Raw genomic sequence first — 23,316 nt, 5'->3', positions numbered from 1 at the left:
TAAAATAGACTATACATTTGAATTGAATATTTTTTTTAAAAAACACTTTACGTTACCTTCGTGATTTAATTATATCTAATAACCTAATCCCTCTAGAGGAGTTCTGCTAATTTCCCCCATATTTCTGAGTAACCCTAACCCACACAGAAACTTCTTTTTGGAAGTTGACAATGATCGCCAAATATGTCTGTTCACAATGGAGTCGTGCTACAAACGATACCCACATCCTGTCCACTCAGTTTGATTGCAATGAATCTTCTCAGTATATATATATATATATATATATATATATATATATATATATATATATATATATATATATATATATATATATATATATACCGCTTATATCCTGGCGACAGTAGTAGTTGCAATAGTAGTAATAATGATGACGATGTTAATATAAGCCAGTGTGGCATAGTGGTTAGAGTGTTGGACTACGACCTGGGAGACCAGGGTTCGAATCCCCACACCGCCATGAAGCTCCCTGGGTGACTTTGGGCCAGTCACGGCCTCTCAGCCTCAGAAAAAGGCAATGGTAAACCACCTCTGAATATTCATAGGGTCGCCATAGGTCGGCATCGACTTGAAGGCAGTCCATTCATTTACATCAATAGGATTTCATTCCTTCGAGTGTGTGGAGCATTTGGGGAAGGGCTCAGTGGTAGAGTATCTAAGGTCCCAGGTTCAAATCCCAGCATCTCCCCGTAGGGCCCCCCTCTGAGATTCAGCAGCAGTCCTATAGGCACCGACCAGGGAGTGGGCCTCTTTGAACTCAGTGGGGCTCACTTTTTGCCCTGTAAGATGAGTTCTATAGATGTGGGGCCTAATTCAGACCAGCCTAGTCACCCTAGTCAGAGGCAGCATGCTTCTGAAGACCAGTTGCCGGAAGCCTCAGAAGGGGAGTGTTCTTGCGGGAGGTCCTGCTTGCGGGCTTCCCCCAGGCACCTGGTTGGCCACTGTGAGAACAGGATGCTGGACTAGATGGGCCACTGGCCTGATCCAGCAGGCTCTTATGTTCTTAGATATATATGGTTGAGATCGAGCCCTCCCAGGACACACACACCCCCCGCGCTTTTGCTTCCAAGAAGCCGGCTTAAGCGGTTTGCGGATCGGCGCTTGCGAAGGTTTCCGAGGTTCCTGGGTTGCAGCAGGCCTATGGGAGTGGGTCGGGGTCAACAATGGGGGCCCTCTTTATGCAAATAACGTCTTTATTATAAAATACAAATGGGGGCGAGATAGGCGATGCACTCCCTTTGCCCCCCTTTTTAATTGCCTGAAGGGAGGCGGGGGAGCGCGAGCCAAGGAAGAGCCCCTGGAAAAGGCGCGCGCGCGCCTCTCTCCGCTTGTCAATCACTCCTCGAGGCGGGGGGGGGGAGGGAGAGAGAGGGAAGGCGCGCTTTACCTGCAGGGGCTCCTCTTTATCGCCACAGAAGGGAAACGAGAACCGGTTTGGTGGCAGCGAAAAGGGGGAGGCCCTCTGCCGAGAAAGAGAGCGAGCGAGCGAGCGAGATAAGAGGCCGCCTCGCAGCTAAGCCAGGAGGAAAGGAAGCGAGCTGGGCGTTTTAAACGAAGGGAGAAAAGCCCAGCCTTGCCCGGGCAGCCAGCCGCCAGCGCTGGCTGGTTGGCTGGCTGGCTCGCCCACAACCCTTCAGGGGCGAGGCTAAAAGCCAAAGTGTGTGTGTGGGGGGGGGGAGAGAATAAAGTGGGGGGGAGGGGAGGGAGGGGAGGGACGACGACCCCTGCTGGGCTGGGCGCGAGGAGGAGGAGAGGGAGAGGAGGGAGAGAGTGTGGCGCGCCCGCCCAGCCCTCTCCTCCCTGAGGGAGCGACTCAGTCCGTCCGTCCGTCAGTCAGACAGACAGGAGCGTAAAAAGAGTCTCTCTCTCTCTCTCTCTCTCTCTGTCGCGTCAGCAGCGCGTGCTCGCTCTCTCGCGCGCGAGAAAGAGCAGCGACAGAAGTCGCCTCTGAGCGGCCCCCCCTGCCTTTCTTCTGCTTTTATTGCGCGCGCGCGCTGTCTGGCTGAGCCGGCGCAGAAGCAGCACAAGGGGCGGGTGGCCTCGCGCGCCCTGAATCCAGAGCGGCGGCGGCAGCAGCGGCGGCAGCGGCAGCAGCAGCAGCGAGCAGAAGTAGTTGCAAAGTTTCTGGGGTTGCGCGCATGCGCGCGTCGCCGCAAGTGCGAGGGAGCGAGCGAGCCGCCGCTGGCTTGGGCGCCCTTGGCCGAGCGCTAAAAAGGCAAAGAGGCCAAGTCAAGCGCGAGAGAGAGCGGCCAAGGGGAGACGAGAGGGCTCCATTCTCCTTCTCAGGGGCGCTGGAAGCCGAGGCGGGCCGTGACGGCGCGGCCCCGCAAGCTTCCCTAAGGGAGGGCGAGAGCGAGGGAGCGGGCAGCAGCTCAAGGAAGAGCCGGAGCGAGCAAGAGACCTGACGGCCCGCTGTTCTCTCTCTCTCTCTCTCTCTCTCTCCCCCTCTCCCGCACCTTTTCCCTTTCTCCTTTTGGAATGATTTCAGCCATCTCCAGCCCTTGGCTCACGCAGCTGTCCCATTTTTGCGATGTTGCAGCTTTCACCGCCAACAGCCTGAGCAGCCTCAACGCCTCGGCGGCGGCGGCGGCCGGCTATCACCACCTCTCCCCTTCGCCGGGGGACCCCTACGGCCAGCATGAGCCGGCGCACTACGAACCTTGCTCGGCTCAGCAGCAGCAGCAGCAGCACCCGCAGCCTCAGCCGCCGCCGCAACACCACCACGCCAGTCAGCAGCAGCAGCAGCAGCAGCTCGGCTATGCCTTCCCAGGCGGCTCCGGTTCCAACCCTCCGCAGCCACCGGCTGGCCCTGACACCCCCGAAAGTGGTGGCGGAGGAGGCGGCGGCAGCGGAGGCGGAGGGGGATCGGCTCCGTCTTCGGCCAAGGCGCCCGTCAAGAAGAACCCCAAAGTGGCCAACGTCAACGTCCAGCTGGAGATGAAGGCGCTCTGGGACGAGTTTAACCAGTTGGGAACCGAGATGATCGTCACCAAGGCCGGCAGGTCAGAGACCCCGCGCCGCATCCCCAGCCCGCCCTCCTTGCTAGATTTCCCGCAAAGCAGTAGGCTTCCTCGGGAGTGAGGGGTGTATTCAGCTCGGATGGACTCAGAGGAGATAGAAATGACAAATCTACGTTAGTTAGTTATGTCCACTGAAACTGACTAGACTAAGTTATGTCCACTGAAATTGACCCACATAATTTAGTTATGGCCACTGAAATAGACAAGCCTAAATTTGTTGCGTCCATTGAAGTAGAGGAGCCTAAGCTAGTTACATCTATAGACTTCGATGGGCCTATTCGGAGTAGGGCTAGCATAAGTCCCGTAGATTCCCACATTAGGAGTTTCTTCCCAGGTAAGTTGGGTCGGGCGTCCCCCTCACTTTCTTGCCGAAACGAGACCCTTTCAGGTGGCTTCTACACCGGTGGGGTAGGAATGCAGGCGATTGGGTGAAGGGGGAATATACCGGGCGATTTTTTTTTTAAAAAAAGGCTTTTGGATTTTTAAACATTTTTATTTAAAATTTATTTTTAAAAAGTAAAAACTCACAGTTGAGGACTTCAGGGAGCTCCTGTTGATTTCAGTAGGGATGCTTTTTACCCAATGGGACTCAAAAGCGGGGGAGGAAGGGGGTCACGGTAGGAAGGCTGCGATCCTGGGTCCGCTTAATCTTGAAAGTGTTATTGGGCTCTCTTTTGTTTTCCTGAGTTAGAAGAGGCTCTTCGGATTGCAGGATAAGGCTGCGATTCTGCGCGCGCTTCTGAGAGTCAAAGCCGTTGGAGGCGTTTGAGACTTTTACTCGACTACCTGGAATTTATTCTTCCTTCTGCCATGAATATAATCATATACCCTTTTTCGTGGTTTTTTGTGTGGTACGTTTTCTTTGCGGCTTTGATTAGTGCGAGAGTTACTAATAAGCGGATTCATCCATAGACGCCCCGATCTTTAACACATTTGCTCTACTCTCTCGCAAGTATGTCCTTCTGCAGTCGCGCTTACTTCCGAGTTAAGACCTGTTTGTGCAACCCAGGATCCTTAAATTCATTGGCTTCGAATTATTATTATTATTATTATTATTATTATTATTATTATTATTATTATTATTATTATATGTATTTTTGTTAGAGATGCGATTCAGCTTATTCGACCCCAAACGTTGCTGATTTGTTTGCTGCTCTTGTTTTTTTTAATCCTCTTCGGTTATTTATTCTATCGAGTAAGTTCACAATACGCGTCACCTTGGTGAAACCCTGTTGATTTGAACACGAGAGGTTTACCAGGAGCTCCCTAGAACAAGCTGACAAGCGAGGAATGTACTCAGAGTCCAAGCTAGATATGAATAACGATTATGATAATATGGGTGGAATAAGTTTGATTAAAAGATTAGCTCATTACCAGTCTGAGTAAAGCCTCAGACTGCAAACACTGTTTTTTAAAAGTCCTGCCCCTGCAGTTATGGTTCATGCACATTTTTAATAATAATCCTGTAATGTTAAAACAGACCGTGCACATATTCACTCAAAAGTCCTGCTGAGTTGAATGAGAATTACTCCAAGCTAAGTGTCCCTAGGATCGCAGCCTGCACCCCCACCCCACTCCCCATTTCCTCCCGATGATTTGCTGTCCATTATAATTTAAAATAGCTTCCCGTAAGGCGGTAGTCTACAAATTAGATTACTAAATGTAATTGCGCTCAAACTGGCTGATCCACTTTGATCCGGAATGTAATGACGTGTAAGTGTCATTCCGGATGATTTAACTAGGACTCATTTTCACCTAAATAAATTGTTTCGGATGGGGGCGTCAGTGGTCTCCCTTTGAATCCTGTGGAAGAGGCAACCTCGATCCCCCAAAACCTTGTACCTAAGTATTTCGTCTGACTTTTCCTTTGTGGATTGCGCTGCGTAAGGCCGCAAAGGATCGATCCATGTTTAGAAAATGTCCAAAATTCAAACGTAAACGTTGAGAACGGGACAATCGGGCGCAGATCATTAGGTTTTGCAAGGATATATTGCCTTCTTTTAAAAGAATATTTTAACATTCTAGTTCATCTGCTGAAAGCCTTAAATCCTGTTATACAGGCCAGTCTTTTCGTTGTCTGGGATTTGGATCCTATTCACCATTGACGCGTGACTCCCATAAAATGTGGGTTAGGCAACACACGTTTTTATTTAGTTCAGTTTTGTAGGGGTCCTCTCCCAATAGTGCAGTCCGTTAACCCCCCCCTAATATCAATGCCTCTTAAATGGAGTCCTTGTTAAAAAGCAAAAAAAAAAATGTGCTTAAGGAATGGATTCAAATTCCCTGCGGGTGGTGGATAGGCTGGCAACCTTTTATAGGCCCGTTCTTCCAGAAAAATGTATATATTTTAAAAACTCTTTCAGGGTAATCTGCTTTCAGTCACTTCTGTTTCTTTAAGGGGAAGGAAGCTCTGTGTTTTGTCCCAGTGTGGAAAAGGAAAAAGAAGAAACCAGAGGGTGATGTAGAGAAACAGCGAAGGCCTCTTAGGCTTGTGTGGAGAGACGCGCCGATTGCCTTTAGACGGTGCCTGTTTACATTGCTGAATAATAATAATAATAATAATAATAATAATAATAATAATAATAAGTTGGGGGTTATACCAATTCAGAGCTTCGTTGATACTTTATTTTGAGCTGGGGAGATGATTGCACTAACGTCTACCTAAGAAAAAGTAAAATAGTTTCGTCCTTCAGGCCAGCGGGCCTTTCAAACTCTATGCAAAACATACATTTAGAAAACCCCAACCCCACTCTTTTTCAAGTATTGTATTTCATCAAAACATTTCTTTATGAAATGCTTATTATTTTAAATTTTCCTTGGGTAATTAATAAATGTCCGGAAAAATGAAATACCTATTTTAGAGAGGTTCCTAAACTGACCTTTACATACACACACACGACCCCCCCCCTCCAAACTTCCATCAGGAGTTTTTAAATGTTCCAATTTTTTTATCAGCACAGCTCAATAAACTAAAACGATTGGGGGGGGCGGGGGCCTGTCGGAGCCCTGATCGGCAAGCATTTTCTGTGGGCGTAATAATCAGTGCCGCCCAAGGCGCTGTGATAGACCTTGACTTCCGCGTCGTTAGAAACTGCAAGCCTGTGCATAATTCCTCCGAAGTTAAGTCCTAAGGCGTTCAGTTGGGCTTCTTCCCTCAGTGGAGGACCAACCTTCCGTTCATGACCCTCGCCGGGTTCGGTGCGCGTTTGATTGCAGAATCGGCATCCTTAACTTTTTTTTTGTTTTCATTACAAGAAGGGCAGAGGCTGCCTGTGAGTACAACGTGTTTATTCAGAAGCAGGGCATAGGAACTTCCGCGTCGTTAGAAAGTGCAACCCTCGTTTAAATCCATCACACGGCTCCCCCTCCCCCCCGAATCCTGGAAACTGTAGTTTAACCCCTCACAGGGCTGCAATTCCCAGCTATATCCCTGAGCAAAAGACCCTTTCCAGGATTCTTGGGCAGTGCGAACGTTGAATGTGCTTTAAATGTATCGCGTGTAGGCAACGCGACTTGGGCCATCGGTCTTAGAGCTGTCCAACGCTCTGCAGGGCCAGTTTTCTTTGATAAGGAACTCCGGATCCGGCTCAGGATCCCTCCCTATCCCCATAACTTTCATTTTATTTTATTTTGCGGAGGAGCCCTTGTTTGCCCTTTTCCTTGGTTCCAGAAAGGAAGGCAGCCGGGGGCGACTCCCTAGGAGAGGCCCAGACTGATGTATTAGAACCCCGTTTGGGGAATGCGCCTTTCCACTTTTCCTCGTTTTTCGTTCCCCTCTCCCCCGCCCTTGCATGCATTATTTGACCCGGGTGGCCCGGAGGGAAATATTGGCCAAGAAGCGCAGAGATGCCTCGGAGGCCCCTTTTCTGTCTTGCCCCCTCTGGAATGAGAAACGCCTGCACGCGTTAGCTTGCCCTAGACGCGGAAAGCACGTTTTCGCCTCCAAAGAATCCCGGGCACTGTACTTTCTTAAAAGGTCCTGGGAATTCTAGCTCTGGGAGGGCGGGTAAACTACAGTTCCCAGGATTCTTGGCTCTGGGGGGCGGATGTGCTTTAAAGTTTGGGGGGTGCGGGTCCAGTCCGCCACCTCCACTGCAGTAATCGCCCCCGTCTGCTGTGGAGAGCGCGAAGCAGGCATTGTAATTAGCCAGCGCGGACCCACTTTTCAAAGTCTAGTTGTCCCCCTTTCTTTGCCTTCACGCCTCTGCAGAAACACCTGTCGGGAGGTAAGGGGCACGATCCACCCAAACGATGCGCTTTCAAGGCCCATTGAGTCTCTCAAACAGGCGCGCGCTTCACACGCAGCCTTACCGCAGTATCTTAGGTTGCCGTCCATACCTGGGAGTAAGTGCCACTATGAACCCAGTGGAGCTTACTTCTGAGTAGACATGTATTGGATTGCAGCTTTAGCCTCTCCCAGGGGAATTTCCGGGGTTCCCCAGAAATTTAACTTGGGCTGAACCATGCTCAGGGTATTTTAGATTTAGGGGAGTGATCTTCCTTCTCTCCTATTTCTTATTTTATTTTAGTAGCTGGCCTAGAAGTTCCTTAGCTATGTCAGAAAGAGAGTTTTTCTCTTTTTTAACAAACGTTTGCAACAGAAGGGTCCTCTTCACCTTCTCTACTTGCTACTGGTTCAGTTTAAGGCTGCAACCCTCATCCTGCTGCTTACTCCTGAGTAGACATATTTATTTATTTATTTATTTATTTATTTTATTCGATTTATATACCGCCCACAGCCCAAGGGCTCTCAGGGCGGTGCACAACATGGATAAATACAATAAAATCACAAGAACAGCAAAATATACATTATTAAACAAGTAAACAACCTGATATAGATTAAAAACACAAATAGATTAAAATGCTTGGGAGAATAAAAAGGTTTTAACCTGGCGCCGAAAAGATAAAAGTGTAGGCGCCAGGCGCACCTCATCGGGGAGACTGTTCCATAAATCGGGGGCAACCACTGAAAAGGCCCTAGATCTTGTTACCACCCTCCGAGCTTCTCTGTGAGTCGGAGCTTGGAGGAGGGCCTTAGATGTTGAACGTAGTGAACGGGTAGGTTTGTATCGGGAGAGGCATTCCGCTAGGTATTGTGGCCCCGCGCCGTGTAAGGCTTTATAAGTCAAACTTTGAATTTGGCCTGGAAACAAATAGGTAGCCAGTGCAAACGAGCCAGAACAGGTGTTATATGTGCAGACCGCCTAGTCCTCGTCAGCAGTCTAGCAGCTGCGTTTTGCACTAGCTGTAGTTTCCGAACTGTCTTCAAAGGCAGCCCCACATAGAGCACATTGCAGTAATCCAGTCTAGAGGTTACCAGAGCATGCACAACTGAAGCGAGGTCCTTGCTTTCCAGATAGGGACGTAGCTGGGCTACCAACCGAAGGTGGTAGAACGCATTCCGTGCCACCGAGGCCACCTGCGCCTCGAGAGACAGGAATGGATCGAAAAGAACCCCCAAGCTACGAACCTGTTCCTTCAGGGGGAGTGTAACCCCATCTAGAACAGGTTGAACATCCACCATCTGGTCAGAGAAGGCTCTCACCAGCAGCGTCTCGGTCTTGTCAGGATTGAGCTTCAGTTTATTAGCTCTCATCCAGTCCATTATCGCGGCCAAGCAACATGGCTAGGATTGCACTGCTAGCAATGTTTGAGTCTGGGCTTAATTTGTTATTTTTATTTTATTACATTTATACCCCGCCTTTCTTTCATCAAGGAACCCAAGGCGGCATGCATGTGATTTCTAGGTGGTCTCCCACCCAGGCACTGACCAGATCCAGACCTGCTTAGCTACAGCAAGGTGGTGACCTCATGTGCCTTCAGACCCTACCGTGGCTTCATGGAGACCTTACTCTTTAGATAGGAACACATATTACTTCCTTTGCTTCAAAATGAGGTTAGCCAGCCCTGCTGCCTTTGAGGTAGCCTCCTGCTCATTCTCCTGAGTGGGGTCCTGGACTTCTGTCTCAAAGTCCTGTCTTGATGGTGCCATTGCTACTTCTTGGTCCTATTGGGGGGGGCACCCTTTAACTCATAAATAAAAATGGATCCCCTTGGCCAAGGAGAAGCCACTTTACATTAACACCATTTCCCTGTTTGCTTAGAAGAAGCCTGGCTGTCCCAGAACTTAAATGTGCACAGGGTTGCTTCGTTTAAACATACACACAGACACATGCACACACGTTTTCTTTTCCAGCTCCTTTACAGCTAACTGAAGGATGGAAAGAAAGGGGGGCGTTACAGATTGACTATGGTATGATCTTTATTTATTTATTTACCATTTGATTTATATCCCGCCCTTCCTCCTAGCAGGAACCCACTACCACATCTGGACGCTCCATATAAAAAGTGAAGGAGCAAAGCATGGCAATGCTACACTGAGGATGCATACACACCAGACGTTTAAAGCACACTGCTTCCCCCAAAGAATCCTGGGAACTATAGTTTGCTCAGGGTGCTGGGAACTGTAGCACTGAGGGGATAAACTACAGTTCCCAGGCTTCTTTGCGGGAGGGGAAAGCCGTGTGATTGAAATGTGCTTTAAATGTGGGACTAATCCCCACTGGACTTAATGAGACCTGTTTCTGAATAAACACATTTACGAGGATTGAAGTATAAACGTCGGAAAAGGCTAAGTTAGGGACGCGGAGGCGCTGGATTTGAAAGGGGAGAGTCTGTAATTCTTTTTTTATGGGCTGCTGGCGAGTGTTGTTTTTTTTTAAGCCTTGAGGAAAATGGGAAATGATGCTCCTGTCTTCTCTCATAAATTCACGAAAATTAGGGCTTATACGATCCGGAAGCTTCAAAGTGAATGGCTGCTTTTGTTCTGGGCCATTATAAGGGGTCGGGAAGAGGGTCAGTTCCTAAAACCTCAGCGATTGTTTCAATGGGGACAAATAGTTCCCGTTTTTATCTCGGTCTGATTTCATAGCTGGTCGCCTAGACTCTGTTCTGCATACAACTTCCGTAAGTGGGGGACGAGGTTGGATTTAAAAGTAACTCTTATTCCGAGGCTCCGCGATCGCGGTTTCCCCAAGAAGCCCTCTAATCTTAAACTGGTTTCCTCTGGGCGTGCGTTAAAAAGCCGGTCTCCTTGATTGCAATGGGGGGGGGCGCGTTCCAGTGAATGCATTGAGGTGGAGGGTTGCTAATCTGTAGTTCAGGCATTCCCATATGCAATTGAGGCCCTGCACGTGTGTGGGTCAAACCGTAAAGGCCCTTTGGGCTCTCATTTTTAATAACAGCGGGTTATTTTTTTCTGTAAAGTCGATTTAAATCAAATTAAGATGGCAATCCACAAAACGCTTATGCCAGGGCAACTTTACTTTAATGACTGGGGTTGCTTCTATTTGACCGAGCAGAGTGACATCATTCAAGTCCAGAGCTGGATTCTGGCCATCTACTCTTTAGAGAACCCAACCGCACAATCCTCATGTCCTGCGGGGTTCTCTAATTTCTTTCAAGGTGGGCCGCCCAGAAGTTTGCGCCTTTCTTGAGAAGAGTTTCTTACCAAGTAAACTTTGCTGGTGAGGAGGTCTCCTGAACACTTATGTGTTTAGAATTTGCTGGCTTAGAGCAGATATTCTTCTTGTCTTGAAACACGTCCGGAAGAATGGAGGCTGCATTCCTAAACACCTACTAGGGAGTAAGTCTCATTTAACATAGCTGGATTCAGTGCCGAATAAACAGCCACAGGCCTGCTCTGTAAGACGCTGAAACGCCCAGCGAAATCACGAAAACGTTACCCTCTGTAGCAAGAACAAGGATATCGCTTTCCCTAGGTTTTGATGTTACCCTGCTCTGTCCCGTAGTGCAGGCCAACCCTTTTCAAAACCCGGACCACCCATAACAGAGGCGGGAAAAGGAAAAGTTTAAAACGGGTAAAGCAAACAAACCCGATATCGAGACAGGCTTCTAGTCCGTGGTGGGAGGGAGCGGGGCTGTGCTGCCCCTTAACTGAAGGGCCTCGTTCATTTAAACGGCTCCTCGGTCCTGCTTTGCGCGGCGTTTTAAGCCGGCTTTTCTCAGGTTAACGTGTTTGTTTTTCAAGCTTCGTTTAAAGCAGGAACGGGGGGGGGAAACATTGGCGTCTGAGGTTGATGGGGCTCAACGCTCTTCTTGATCGGCTCAGGCCTGAAGCGATGTGGCGCTCCGGGTCGATTTGGGGTGCTCGTGTGTGTGTTTCCTTTTTTAAACGTCTCGACAGCCCACGATGGGACCGACGGTGTCAAGCAGGCACGGAAACAGAGCTGCCGGCTCGCATTCTGCCAAGCGTCTGTTTCATTTGCAGACGGTTAGACCCCCGCGAGGAGAATCGCCCTCTTCCCGAGCACATCGACGGGGCGGGCGGGCGGGCGGGCGGATTTCGTGGCAGTGAAACGTTGAGAACAGAAACAACAGCTGCCCCAATACTTTCTCAAGCCCGGCCTTTCTCCGAAGAAGAAGCGATTCCCCCCCCCTCGCTTGTAAATGTAAAAGCCCAGCTTCCAAACGGGTGGTCTGTCGTTGCAGCGAGCAAACAACGTGGTAATAGTATGCCCCCTTACCTGCGAGTAGGCGCCCGTTGAACTCGGAGAGGTTTCCTTCGGCGTAGACATACATAGGGTTGCCCTGATAAAAGGCTTGTTCCACTTAAAAAAAAAAGCAACAACCACCCTGTTAATCTCCCCTCCCCGCGCGCGTTTATTGTGGCCTCTACTTTTCCGTGGGCGCGCGGGCGCACATAACCCAACTCCGTGCATCTCGCGACCCATTAGTCTTTTTAGAGGTCGCGTCCAGGCGATCCGTTTCATGAGCGTTCAACCGGATTAGTTCGCCGAGAGATTAGACAGACAATATTTCACGAGCATTTGTCCCGATTTGATTGCGGGGAGATTGGACGACGTTGCGTCTCAAACACGTGTAATCCCGTATTTGCCAAGGGTCTCCCTTAGTTTTTAAGAATATACCGATGTTCCTCGAAAGCCACCCCGTTTAACAAACCTGCTCCATGGTCTTCTCTATCTGCTGGCCCAAGAGAACCATTTAGCTTTTTTGGGGAGGGAGGTCGGTACCCCAGCATCTCTGAATAGAGGCAGAGAGCAAAACAACTCTCTTTCCAGCAAGCTCCGAAGTTTACTCATGCCTAAAACGCACAGAGGGTCTTGCATAGTCTCCAAAGCAGATTACCTGGGAGCAAGTCCCCTTGCGCTCCATCTGTCAGAGCAGATATATATCACATTGCACTGTTACTGGGATGGATTGGGGCCCTACTTAAATTTGTCCACAATTTTTATTTCCTACATTCCCTAACTTTGTAAAAAAAATTTTTTTTGACCCCTTGGAGAGCGAGACTATGCAGATTTATTCAGGAGTAAGTCCCATTCAATTGCTATGGGTGGTGTTAGAGCTGAAGCCTTAGAGTTCATCTGAGCAGTCAGGAAAAAGCTGTTCCGAGCAAGTATGGGGGGGGGGCTTTTGTTTATTTGATTTCAACAGCCCCAGTGCTATCCATCTTTCCTTGGACCCCCCAATTTGTTTGTTTGTTTATTACACTGATATCCCACCTTCCTTTCCAAGGAGTTCAAGGTGATTGCACATGGTTCTCCCCCTCCCCGTTTAATCCCCGCAACAATCCTGTGAGGTAGGTTAGGCTGAAAGGCAGGGGCTGGCCCAAGGTCACCCCGTGAGATTCATGGCTGAGTTGGGGATTCGAACCCTGGTCTTCCAGGTCCCAGTCCAGCACCCTAACCAGTACCTACACTGGTTCTTAAGAGTTGCAATGTTACTCCTGCTTCTAACAGCTTTGACATTAAACATGTTAGCTGGGGTGGAGAAACCCAAGGCTTAATTGGTTTCAAGGTGGCCTTTAATTTCTCATTCATGGACACCATCCTTAGAGTTGAACGCTGCACATGGAGCAGAAGGTGGCTGGGGTGTGTTTGATTTTTAAAAAGGCCCCTGCCTGCTTTGAACTTTTCCTGGATTGATCCCAATGCATGTGAGGACTGGGGCAACAATGCAAGTCTAAGGCCAGGTTAAGCTTCTGAGAAATGTGTGAGCCCGGATTGCCTCCTGAATTGGGACACCTGACCTTGGGGAAACTTTGACGACCTGGTATGGTGGCTAACCAGAGAATCAGTGTGCTGTCATGGTTCGAGCGATGGACAAGGGCTTGGGAGATGAGGCTTCAAATCCCCACTGGGCCATGAAGCTTGCTGGGCGATCTTGGGCCAGTCACTGCCTCTCAGCCTAATCTACCTCACAGGGTTGTTGTGAGGATGAAATGGAGAGGGAGGAGAACAACGTGCCCCACCTTGAGCTCCTTGGAGGAAAAAGTGGGGTATCAATGTAATAATAAATTAATTAAATAAGCCACGCACAGGGTACATCAAAAGGAGGCATTTTGGCAGTATTGTGATGGTCGCCCCTTAACAGGCTGGTCTCTATAAGCCCATTGAGCCTGCGTTTAAGAGCCATTAGTCAGGATGCTGGATCACCTGGAACCCACTTATATATAAGTCCCAGACTATGGTCTGAAGGCACATGGGGCCAGCACCCTGCTGAAGCTAAGCAGGGTCAGATCTGGTCAAGGCCTGGATGGGAGACCGCCTGGGAACCATATGTAAGCTGCCTTGGGTTTCTATGATGAAAAGAAAGGTGGGGTATAAATGTAATAAATAAGTGTGTATGTTTGTATTCAAGAGCAGACCCATTGAAGCAAATGAGTCTAAGTTAATTGTGTCCATTAATTTCAATGGGTCTGCTCTAAGCAGAATTAGAATTGAATACCACCCATAGTATGCTTAAGTGGGAAGGGGATCGCGCTGTAAACTCTAGGCTAATGTCCCCCTCGCTCTCCTGCTTGGCTCACAAGGTTTGCTTGAAGGCTGCTCTCCTCTGCACTCTCAGGCCCGGAAGTGAAGGCTGTCTGTGACTTGGGCCGCTGCTGCAAGAGCCGTTGGTTCCGATGGGACATTTCACCCCAGAATGAGGGCTACAGCTCCAATGCAAGGGTGCTGCTGCCTCCAGGTCTTGCCTCTTGTTGGGCTGGGGTACCAAAAGAGGCCAAGAGAGACCAGGCAGTGACAACTATATAGGCCCTGTATGCATACATTCAAAGCAGCATCATACCACTTTAAACAGCCATGCATTTCCCCCAAAGAATCCTGGGAAGTGTAATTTGTGAAGGGTGCAGAGAGTTGTTAGAAGAATCTGCAATTCCTGGAACTCTTCCCAGGGAACTCTGGGAATTGTAGCTCTGTTAGGGGAATCAGGGTCTCCTAACAACTCTCAGCACCCTTCACAAACTACAGTTCCCCCCCGGATTTTTTCAGGGAAGCCAGGGCTGTTTAAAGTGGTATCATTGCATCTAACAGTGCACTTTTCTGCAAAGTTACCATCATTCTTGGGGCTTAGGACCTCCCAGACAAAGTGGAAGGGGGCTGCAGTCTTATCCTGAGCAGATGCTTTAATCCAGGGAAGTGTCTTCCCCAATAAATCTGTTAGCCTTAAAAGCTCCACAAGACTCTCTGTTTATGCTGCCCCCCCCCGAACTGGGATGCTCATCTTGGGGAGGGGGCAAACCTCAAGTCAGGATGTGTGCATATTTGCACTGGCTACAGACAGGCCGGGGGGGGTTGAATCAGGGCAGAGATTTGCTTTTTTTGCAGCAGACTCAAGCAAGGATATTTTACCAGGACAGTTCTGCTTCAGGCTGTAGGCACCCATTTGTACGGGTTCTATCCAGTTTGTTAGTCCTACTCAGAGTAGACCCATGAAAATGGATGGACATGACTAAGGCTGCATCCAATGCACACTTACTTGGGAGTAAGTCCCATTGAATCCAGTGGAGCTTACTTCTGAGTAGACATGTATTGGACTGCAGCCTAACTTGGGTATATGAATTCCGAATGGGTTAACTCTCTGAGTAAAACTTAGCTGGATATGACCCGAAGTTTTCAAGGTGCTGGGGATGGAAGGAGAAAACAGAAGCTCCCTGCACTTGAAAAAACAGCATGCCAAAGTGAAGGTGAGGCAGAAACCTTTTCCCTGCTCTGCTAGATTTCTACCAGCGAGAGTTTTAAATCTGTTTTACTGCAGGGAAGCATTCCAGCTTGCCAGCCTCCACCAGCAGTCTAAAGCAGGATAGCAAGGTGGGAAAGCCTTATACTTGAGGCTTCTGCGTGTATGAGCTGCAGGCCCATAGTGGGGGTGTGTGCTATGGGACTGGTGCCCCTAAAATGTTTACAATACATACATATATTACAGGAAAAGTTTTCTGTCCCCCTAAATGTTTTGGTCCCCTGCTCTCACGCCCCCAAACTTTTAGGCTGGCTTCTGGCCTGACGAGGTGGAACCCAAGCTGCTAAATCCTCACAGTGGCATGGGTCCTCAGAAGTATTAATTAAGGACAACGGAACACAGAAAACTGCCTTATACTGAATCAAACCAGTGCTCCATCTAGCTTACTATCGTCTACACTAACTTGCAGTGGTTCTTCAGGGTTTCAGGCCAGGCTCTCTACCTGGAGATATTGCAGAATAGCAAATACGTACATGAGTGAGCTTTGTGCGTGTTTGAATCTTTGCTGAATAGCACACCTTCCCTGGAATTAGTCACCCTGAGACTTTAAGTTTCAAGCTACTTTATTCTGGAAGTATATACTTGATTAGGAAAGAGTTCTACTAGTTAATGTTTGCCTTCATGCTGTTAGGAGAGAGAAAGAGAAAGATGTCTTCTCTCTCCTTCAAGAGAACAAAGAAGCAGCCAGAAGATGTGGTCAGCGTCCTAAGAATATCAGTTTACCTAGGAAGGAAGAGTTAGCAGATCAAAGGATAGGTGCAATCTAGGAACCGGGAGGTCTCTTCTCTATCTACCCTTTTTAACCCCATGGAGACCAAATTCGCCAGTTTGAGTTGGACCACATCTTTCCAACAGGAGATGCTGGGGATTGAATTTGGGACCTTCTGTATGCAAGGCAGATGTTCTACCACTCAGCTGTGGCCCTTTCCAATGCCAGGGGGAAACTGTGTCTCTCCCAAGTGGGCAAAGGATAGTGTGCTAAAGGTTTAACTTTCATTTTTGGCTTCTAGATTGTTTTTTTTGGGGGGGGTTTCCAATGCCGAGGGACAGAAAAACAGCCCAGTTAAACCAAAATATCTGGATTTGTTTAAGCAGATGTTTGCAACAGAGTCCTCTGAAGAAAGTCCCACTACAGTTGATAAGGTTTAGATGAGGGACTGATGGCTCTAATGGCTATCGTAACAATTGGAGTTAATACCGCTCTATCTTGGTCAGGATCTCCATTGCCAAATAGTGTGATGTGGTATAAGACAGTTTCCTGCATTCTTAAAAACTGTGGAAAACAGCAGAGGGTCTTCCAAGGGAACAGGATGAGAAGAATTGGATAAACTGGCAATGGAGGACAAAAAAAAAGAGGAAGGTAGGAAGTAGCCTGTTGGTCCACCAGGTGGGAGAAATGCCTTTTTGTAGGGCCGGCAATCACATAGCGAGGAGCAAGCTTCCGAATTTCCCAGAGCTCTTCTGTGATGCATCTAGCCTGAAGAAGCACTCTGGAGGACTTAAACGTTTGCTCATCGCCACTTTGGCTGTTTTAGTGGGCCCTACAAAACATTTTCCCCTTAATGGTCCAACATAGCTACTTTTCCTTGCCATTTCATCCAACCCTAAGTGGATTCCCCTTGGAATTCTCAGCTCCAGTTCTCTGTATAGTATATTAAGGACCTCAGAAAGCTGCTTTATACACTGCAGTGCTTTAGCAGAGAATTTAAAATGTAGCAGAGCTAAGCAGTGTGCTGTGCTTTGTGTGATTTATCTGAAGGGAGCAGACTTTTACCCGGCATTCAAATCACTGAGTCTTTAGAATAAGAAATAAGAATAGCTACTTTCTTTATAGAACTGCTGTACATAGTGGATAGTTAGAACAAGCTGTGCCTTTCCTAATTTAGTTGGAGGCACAAAGGCCAGGTTTGGACATTGCCCTCATGCTTCAAGGGGCCGGAACCAAGACAAAGGTGTCTGCTGTCCCTCTACTAGTCCGAGGAGGAAGGAGAGGCAGGATGTGAGTATCAGTTTACAATGGAAGGAAGACAGGTAGAGGATCACAGGCAAGGATAGGCAGCCTAGCCAGTTGGAGGACCCTCTCTCTGTCTCCCCTTAGGCAGGCAAAGAGAGCCAAACAGGAGTTGTTCTTGCCACATTTTCAACACATACCAGGGTAGCTTGTTTGTTTGTCCATTATGCCCAATATTGTCTACACTGGCCTGCAGCACCTTTTCAAAGTCTTAGGCGGGGGGGGAGGATCCTTCCCCACACCTGCTAGCTACCCTGATCCTTTTAATTCTGGGGTTGGAGATCTTTGGCCTTCCAGATGTTGCTGAACTACAAGTCCCATCAGCCCTAGCAAGCATAGTTCATCAACAGCTGGGGGGGAGATTACCCACACCTGTTTTAACTGGAGGTTGAACCTGGGGCCTTATGTATGCAAAGCAAGTGCTCTGACGCCCCCTCTCCATTTGCCTCCCGTGATGTGTTTAGGAGTGCAGGAGATGAATGAAGCATCTTTTTTTCCATCCCTCTTTAAGATACAACCCCAAGGCTACAGTAAGTCCCCTGGATTTTAAGGGCCCAGGTCCGTCATTTCTGAGGAGCGTCTAGTTCCAGGTTCTATCCCTGGGTAGGGATAGGAGAGAGACTTCCTGTCTGAAATCCCGAAGAGCCACTGCCAGTCAGTGTAGACAGTACTGAGCTAGGGGGACCCGTGGTGTGACTCAGTCGAAGGCGACTTCCTGCATTCTGCTGAGCTACTGTCCTTTCTGTGAGTCATTTCCATGGATTGTTAGGGCAGCAAAGGCAAAGAGTCGATGGTTTGTTTTGCTTGCTTGTCTCCCCAAACCCCACCCGGCTGCAGAATAATTTTTTTAAAAATGACTGCGGCAAATATAAGTCGCTCATCTCCTGTGCTGTGCTATCCTTTTTTCCAGGAGAATGTTCCCCACTTTCCAGGTGAAGATCTTCGGGATGGACCCAATGGCTGACTACATGCTCTTAATGGACTTTGTACCCGTGGACGACAAACGATACCGGCAAGTACAGAGCCCCTTCTTTTCGCTCTCTACCCTCTTCCTGGGCTGGGAAGCATCCATCCTGGCAGGCATCTTTTCTGAAAGGCAGTACTCGTAAACCCAAATACCTGGGAGCAAGCCCTGTTGGGTTTGACAGGGCTTACTTCTGATTAGAGAAGGCTAGGATGGCGCTGCAAGTCATTTGCAAAGATTGGGGGCTGTAAAGGAGGGCTGCAGTTGAGAGTGGTACTTTTGGACACCCTGTTTTGCTTATGTACTAAACTGCTTTTATCCCTCTTTCTCTTCAAAGCCAGGTTCAAGGGGGCTAGGTGCAGATATTAGAAACCAATGCAAAAGGATCAATGAAATCAACCTTATTGCTATTAACAGTAATGCAATGCAGCGTCCCTTCACAATAGTCACAGCCATGCCTCCCTTTCTTTTCTTTTTTTTTGCTGCTGGGTTAAGAATGAGATCCTTGTTAATGCCTCCTCTCACAACAGATGTCCCTAGGAGCCAATCAGCATGAAAGGGGAGAGTGATAGCTACTGAGAAGAGTCTTTCACTCTCATTGGCTCCAATCAACAGGAAAGGACAAGGAAGCATGCTAGAAGACTCTTCTCAGTGGCTAACACATTCCTCTTTCATGCTCATAGGATGCTGGAGACATAGGAAACCTGCTCCTCTCAAATGTAAGCGGGTCAAAGACCCTCAGACCCTGGACAACTACACACCTGATTATTAAAGACAAGATAGATGTGCTCCTCACGTCAAGATCAGGACATGAAAATCTGGATTCCCATTTCTGTTGCTTTCATCTCTTATATAGCCCACTCCACATCCCCTCCTGCACCTGTGCGCACATTCTAACTTTTCATGTGTGCAGTTTGGTCCTATGCAAGTTTACTCGAGAGTAAGTCCCACTGAGCTCCATTGGATTTCATCTTCCCAGCTGAAGCAAGCAAACGCCGAGCACCCTGGTCCTAACTGTGTTTACTCATGTGCAAGTCCCATTTAGTTCACTTGGGTTTACTTCCAAGAAAGCATGCCTTGAGTGGCAACCTTGGGAGCAGAAGGTTAAATGCCCTTCCTGGAGTGGCTCCCTTCAGCAGCAATGGCCTGCCTGGTTGAATTCCGACGTGCAGACTCTCTCTTGCATGTCCATTCCGTTAGAGTGGGTAGTGGCAGCTCAAGGGAGGAAGGTGGCAGGGAACCTCAGCACAGGCGCTCTGGTTCAGCAGCACTTATGACTTTGGGGCCTGCCATTCCAACAACATACAGGAACGCCAAACTCGGGTGGCGATTAGAGATCCCAATATTTACTGAGGCCTCTTTCCTCCGAGGCCTCAGTAATTTGTCAGTGATTATCTCCAATTTTAACTCCACAAAAGAATCCGTCTCACAGCAATCCGTCTCACAGCCATCCTCCAAATGGGTTGCGGAGGGGGGGGAGTCAATTTCCATTAGGCAGGGATTTGAGAATAATGGGTGGTATCCTTCGTCAGGCTAGCTAAGCCCCCCCCCGAGAATTTTATTGGCCACATTTTGTTGCACATTCTTCAGCACGTATTATGTGGATCTGCTGTGCTTAGGATTCTGCAGTCCTTCAGTGCAATCCTGCACATGTCTGTTAAGAAGCAAGCCCTGCTGAGAGCCAAATGGGGCATTACTAAAGAGTAAGCCCCACTGAAAAGAATGGGCAAGCAGGGCAGGACTTGTGGGGAGAAGTGCACCCCCCTTCAGGAGAATGAGCATCAGGGCTGGTTTACCATCTCTTGAAGGAAAACAATATTATTATAATTACTTAATTTATATACAATTTCATGCCAAACGAGGGATTGCAGTCAAAGCCAGACCCGTTGGACATGACTAACTTGGCTCATTGATTTCAATGGGCCTGCTCTAAGTAGACCTTAGCTAGATATGACCTTAGGCTCTTGAGTGGTATATAAATATAAAAACCAATCACGCAAGCAATTTTTAAAAAATGATACTTAAAACACACGATGAAAATACACAAGGAAACATCCCAATTAAACATTAAAAACATATGACCATCTAAAGAGGCAGTAACCAACGTGGTGTTCTTCAGATGCTTTGGATGACAATTCACATCACTGGACTTAGAGCAAAACATCTGGAGAGCACCACCACAGTGGCTACTTCTCATCTCAAGAGGGGCCTCTTCATAAGAACATGAAGTCCAGAGCCTAAAATGATCTGAAGGCACCACCAACAGTAGGTCTTACTTTTGAATAGGGAATCAAAGTCTCATTTCAGGAAACTGGAGACAAGATGTCCGTCACTCACAAGGCACCTCTAAACTGAGAAGGAAGCAATGTAGAACCGCAGCAGGGTTGTGTTTCAATGGAGTAATTTTTAGTGGTCTTATGTATTAAAAACATTTATAAACTGCCTTTTTTGCCCACAAGGGCCTCCATCCCAGGCGATATAACATGTTTAAAACATGAGATAATCAAAAGGAGAATCAAAACAAACAGAACGATCATTAAGACAAAACCAGAGGATGGTTCAAAACCCATCGTAAACCAATCTGTAATGCTCGTTACTGGTTTTAAACTGGGTCCATACAAAACCAGGGCTAAATTTTATAGTAATCCTAAACTTGGCGCAACAAAAAGGAACACCACTGCATTTGAAAAACCAAAGATACGTTTGCCAGGGGCTCCAAGAAAGCTTTTGCCCCCTTTGTCTGAATATGCTTTGCGTGTCCAGATGATCTGTAATATGTTCACAAATAGTTTCGCAACAGGACCAATACCTTCCCATAGGTACTGCAGTGGTGGGCAACCTTTTTCAGCCTGGGGGCCATATTTCCTTCTGGGCAACCTTCCAAGGGCCACATGTCAGCAGTGTGCAGGGCCAGAGGCAAAAGTGGGTGGAGCAACAAATGTAAATTTTACCTCTGTACAGTAGGGCAGTTTCTGGCCACACTCACATGTCCCTCTCTCTATCCTCCATCCACGCAAGCAAGAGGCGTTATCAGAGTTTAAGGGCACATGCCAGTCAGGCAAAGAAACACTCAAAGAGGGTGTGAAGCACAGCCTGGTGAGGGGTGTAGCCTGGGGGTAAGAGTGGGTGTCTGTGGCCTGGTGACCATCCCAAAGGCCAGACTGAGAGGTCTGGAGAGTCACATTTGGCCTTGGGACCTCAGCTTCCCCACCTCTGTGCTAACTTCCTCTACCTGGAGCTGCCCTTGAAGACAACTCAGAATCTTCAGCTGGTCCAAAATGCAGCAGCCAGATTACCGGCTGGGATTCCCTTTAGATCTCATAAAACCCCTGTTGTAAACTAGTGTTTAAAGCTCTCAACAACTTTGGTCCCAAATACCTGAAAGACCACCTCCTTCCCTACAGACCCTCTTGGGTGCTGATATCAGCAGAGGGGGGCCTTTTGGTAGTTCCGCCACTCTTGGAAGCACGGGGTGATGGCAGCCTGGGAGAGGGCCTTCTCTGTGGTGGCCCCTAAGTTGAGGAGCTCCCTCCCCACCGAGGTGTGTCTGGCAACTTCATTGTATAGTTTTAGGTGAAAGATGCACCTCTTTACCTTTGCCTTTGATCCCTGAGACATATCCTGTTAGAACCCACCCCTATTTGGGGAATTTAGGTTGTTTTTAATTGTTTTTAATGCTGTATTTTAAAATTGTTGGCTGAAGTGTAGGTAAGAGATGATGGTGATAATTCCCAGCAGGGTAGCACCTACTTCCCTGCACCTCTGAGGCTTTGGGAGGGGTGTGTGTGGAAGCCAAGATGTCTTTTGCATTTTCTTAAACCACTAACCCATAGGACTCCAACTCCAATCATCTCCAACCAGCATGGCCAACAATTGGATATGCAGTCCAACAACATCTGGAGGGCCATAGTTTCCCCACCCTTAATCTGACCTGACCTAACCCAACCCAACCCATCCCATCCTGTGCATGTTTACTCAGAAGTTCCTGCCTGAATCCAATGGGGCTTCATTGCATGTGATTGCTGCATTAGTATTTCACTCTAAGGCTGCTGTGGCCAGCATGTTCATCTTGGAGCAGGCCACGCTGGGACACACAGAGACTTACTTCCAAAGCAAGCACACAAGATACCTACACCACCTGTCTGTGCATCCTGCCTCCTCCGCTGCCTGGTGGGCTTGCAATCCTCCACGCATACTTAACTGGGAGCCAGCTCAGAGTAAACATCCATAGGACTGCACCGCATGTAGCGCTCTTTTTCTTTGGGGAACCCAGGAAGCTGCCTTCTGCTGAATCGTATCATTGGTCAATCTAGCTCAGGATTGTCTACACTGACTGGCAGCCGCTCTCCACGGTTTTAGGCAGGGGTCTCTCCGGGCCCAACCTGGAGATGGCGAGGACGGAACCAGAGCCCTTCTGCATGCAAAGCAGATGCTCTGTCATTCAGCCAGGGCCCGTACCCATCTCGAGTCTAAGGGGTGCCTTTTCCACCATCGCCCTTCTCGCTCTCTTTCCGGGGCAGAAGCTGTTCTGCTGTCACACCCGCTAGTTCTGTGCTGTGACTTTTTTCACACCTTGGGTTTTCAAAGACCCAGTGAAAGAAGCACTGATGCGTTTCGCTCCAGGTCCAAGACGTCTGGCAGACAAACGAAAAAGCCTGCTCCTATGAAATCGCAGTGCCGAAGATGTAAATATTTAGACAGATCTCAGCTTCCCAGGGCAGTTTCAGAAATGTTTGCTTGTCAAAGGCAACGGGACATAGAACGTCTAATTGAGTATATCTTTTTTTCCCCTGTCCCCCCGCCGCCTTCTTTTTCTTGTCTGGCAAATGATGGTTCTGCTCAACTCGGAGGCGAGATGATTTCCCTCTGAGCCAAAGCTGACTTTTAAATAAACACATGCATAGGAGAATTGCTCTCTCTTGAATAAATGTGGACTTTGAAATAAAGATTGAAATCGGTGGTGGGTTTGACTGGAAGCCAGAGATGAAGCATGTTTTAAGGCTGCAGCCCAATACAAAGCTACCTGGGAGAAGGTTCCGCTGAACTCAGTAGGCCTTACTTCTGAATAGACATGTAGAGAGTCCTGCTGTAAACCTATTTGGTATTCCTGATTATATTTAAACCAGTTATTGTTTTAAACTAGGCATGCATATCTCTTGATTCAGGCAAGGTGTGTTTGGTGACTTTTTTAAAAAAGAGATCACCCCAATTAAGATGGGGTGATGATTGATTTCAGTGTT

The 23,316-nt window shown here is 48.2% G+C and overlaps 2 protein-coding genes across 5 annotated transcripts in view; both read left to right on the top strand.

The window, feature by feature from the left end:
- The window catches only part of LOC133373490 (septin-2), a 481,091-nt gene extending 463,608 nt beyond the window's left edge, over positions 1 to 17,483 (top strand). The window contains exon 13 of the mRNA XM_061603307.1: positions 17,472 to 17,483. The gene's annotated coding sequence lies outside the window, so the exon portion shown is untranslated. The remainder of the gene's footprint in view (positions 1 to 17,471) is intronic.
- Positions 1 to 23,316, top strand: part of TBX1 (T-box transcription factor 1) — a 74,930-nt gene that overhangs the window by 24,408 nt on the left and 27,206 nt on the right. For 3 of the 4 annotated variants that reach the window (XM_061603305.1, XM_061603301.1, XM_061603303.1), the window contains 2 exons: positions 2,507 to 3,020; positions 18,023 to 18,124. In XM_061603305.1, coding sequence (XP_061459289.1) covers positions 2,507 to 3,020; positions 18,023 to 18,124 — 616 coding nt within the window. The remainder of the gene's footprint in view (positions 1 to 2,506; positions 3,021 to 18,022; positions 18,125 to 23,316) is intronic. The other variant, XM_061603304.1, reaches the window with a different exon arrangement.

The sequence above is a fragment of the Rhineura floridana genome, chromosome 19, assembly GCF_030035675.1.
Source record: "Rhineura floridana isolate rRhiFlo1 chromosome 19, rRhiFlo1.hap2, whole genome shotgun sequence".
NCBI classification, from domain to species: domain Eukaryota; kingdom Metazoa; phylum Chordata; class Lepidosauria; order Squamata; family Rhineuridae; genus Rhineura; species Rhineura floridana.
The sequence above is the reverse complement of the archived record's forward strand: the minus strand, read 5'-3'. Positions and strand labels throughout refer to the sequence as shown.